General features: G+C 39.7%; 1 protein-coding gene across 1 annotated transcript; it reads right to left on the bottom strand.

Moving 5' to 3' along the window:
- On the bottom strand, nt 1-1,402 carry LOC128855056 (aprataxin and PNK-like factor). Its single transcript, XM_054089644.1, has 3 exons — nt 693-1,402; nt 453-616; nt 1-363 (listed from the first exon to the last, which is right to left on the bottom strand). Exons 1-3 carry the CDS (start codon nt 1,295-1,297, stop codon nt 131-133), a joined length of 1,002 nt encoding a protein of 333 aa, XP_053945619.1. The 5' UTR covers nt 1,298-1,402; the 3' UTR covers nt 1-130.
- Nucleotides 1,403-2,423: the final 1,021 nt, after the last annotated feature.

The following is a 2,423-nucleotide window of genomic DNA, read 5'->3' on the forward strand; positions in this document are numbered from 1 at the left end:
TACTGTTGACTTAAAATTTTTTATTCACAAAGCATATATAATATTAAGTTAATACAATGTTTAAGGTACTTTCATCCATTTTACACATACTAATGAAATAATTCGAAACGATTTAAAAATATTCCAGAGATTATTCTTCAGCTCTATCACAGGCATCATAATCATCTTCATCATCCTCCTCATTACTATTTGGCACGTAGTCTGAGTCAAATTCTTCATCGTTAATAAACGGGTCGTCCAAATCATAATCGTCATCCAATTCTGAGCTGTTAGCTGTATTATTAACATCATCCCCTGCATGTTCTTGTTGTCGGCGTTGTCGCAACCTCAATCGGTAATTTTTGTAATTTTGTTCAAAGTCAGCTTGAGGAAGAAATCAAATTTGAATACGAAAAAGAGAGTATATAATCTAAAGCGAAATTTTATTTGATTGGTGCATTAGTTTCTTTTACTTTCTGGTGGATGATTGAATTGCTCAAAATGTACTGGGTTTCGACGATAACAGAGATTACCATAAGGGCATTCAGGTGTGCCCTTAGGCGGTGGTGGATAATTGGGCCTTCTGTAATCATCATCACCAGGATGTGCTTCTTCTTTACGGTGCATTGGATTACGTCTGAGTAAAAAGATCGAACCATGTTGAATTACAAGAAAAAACGTCAAGAAACAAATTTCCAAAATGCTTGCATTACCTGTAGCAACGAATTCCAAATCGGCAAGAATCACGGGAAGTAGAGCTGGCATCAGCTTTTTCTACCTTAATAGCGGGTTTTATATCAACTGGATTAGAGGTACCGGAGCCAGATGGTCGTACGTCGTTAACATTACTATCTTCGTTATCAGTTAGTCGTTCAGACTTAATTTTAAGTACTAGATTGGTCTCTTCTCGATTTTGCGTACAGACTGAATCTGAGTTACAAGGTGTATCAAGCTTTTCTTTTTGAAAATTCATAATACTGTCATCATTTTCACTTGGCTGAGATTCTTGATTGGTCTCAGTTACTCCATTTTCATTGTTTTCATCTGATGATTTACAGCGTTTTGTTACAGTACTCAGTGCCCAACTTGCTTCGCGCTTATGTGAAACCTTTTCATTTACCTCAGCAACAACGTCCAAAGTTTTGCAATTTTCATTTATTTCTGCAACTACTCTTACTCTAACTCCATTGTAGCAATGCGCGCCATCATCATCGATGCTGTTTTTTTGTGTGTTCGACGAAGAAGCCGATTCGGCTTCATCCACTTCATTATTTATTTTTTTAGGATTTAATATAGTTTCATCCTCTGCTGGGAGCATTCCGAAAGCTATTGGTTTAGTTTATTTAGTAAGGTAATTTTCGTAGAGCCGTTGTGAAATAAGAACGCATTTGATATTGTTTATTCTTGACTTTGCTTTACACCACTTTCGTATACTCGTATCAGTGTTGGCAAGGTGTTGGTATTTTCGATATCATTAGCGGTATTCATTAACCGCTTAAGTGTGAGAAGTAGTTAAAACAAATTGTTGGGCAATAACCGCCACGCGGGCCCTCGAAATTCGAGTTGAAATGAGTGCCACTAGTAGCAGGCTAGCTACCGATCGAGAAGCTATGAGTCGTGATCGCCGTCACAATCAAACAGCGGCCATATAGCTTAGGGAAGTCTATTGTTATGTACGGACTAGTCACCGATAGAGCAGACCCAACTTTCGTTAGAGAGAGCGGGCAGCAAAACGCAAAAGAGCGTAAGGACATTTAACCTATTCCCTCACCCACAACTTATTGGGACCAAAATCGTTCCCACGACAGTCGGTTCTACGTAACCGGAATGACCTGGACTAAGGCATTCGTCTGGCAGTACCCAATAACTATCCGGCGGAGGCGTTGGGATCGGCAGATCTCAATGTGTGAATGTGAATGTGTGTTAGAATAAACCAGATGTTCAAAGAAGTGCGTTTGTTTCGATGTGACCCTAACATGGAAGGCTGGGGCGTCTTGAACAGCGTCATTGAAGATACCGGTCTCAGGCGTTTCCACAGTCGGTATACGTTATCGAAACGACCCGGATTTATATCCGGCCAAGGACTGTCACTCCAGCAGCATTTCCCGTATGTAAATATGGGGAATTTTTATGCTGCTACAACAACAACAACAACAGGACTATCCTTGGGATCGACGAAGACTCTTATGAGAGAACGAAAGAGGTAGGCTTCTGACTGAAGCACCGGTACAGTTTTGTCCATGTTATTCATACCAAAAATAGGTAAAGGGGATTACTCGTTACCTAAGTCCTTCAGACAGAATAAAAGTGTTCAGAAATTGTCTGAAATGTTTTCGGTATCACGTCAGACAGTTTATAATCTTATGAATTGAGCGGAAAAAGAAAGTAGATTAGAGCAAAAGCGTGCAGATGGGCCAAAAACTAAAATTACTGGACGTGCAGTA

The sequence above is a fragment of the Anastrepha ludens genome, chromosome 2 (assembly GCF_028408465.1).
Source record: "Anastrepha ludens isolate Willacy chromosome 2, idAnaLude1.1, whole genome shotgun sequence".
In the NCBI taxonomy this organism is placed as follows: Eukaryota; Metazoa; Arthropoda; class Insecta; order Diptera; family Tephritidae; genus Anastrepha; species Anastrepha ludens.

Coding starts and splice junctions, on each gene's coding strand:
- LOC128855056 (XM_054089644.1), bottom strand. CDS start 1,297: ATGCTCCCAGCAGAGGATGAAACTATATTAAATCCTAAAAAAATAAAT. Junction 617..692: donor TTTGGAATTCGTTGCTACAG/GTAATGCAAGCA, acceptor CTTTTTACTCAG/ACGTAATCCAATGCACCGTA. Junction 364..452: donor ATTCAATCATCCACCAGAAA/GTAAAAGAAACT, acceptor TTCTTCCTCAAG/CTGACTTTGAACAAAATTAC.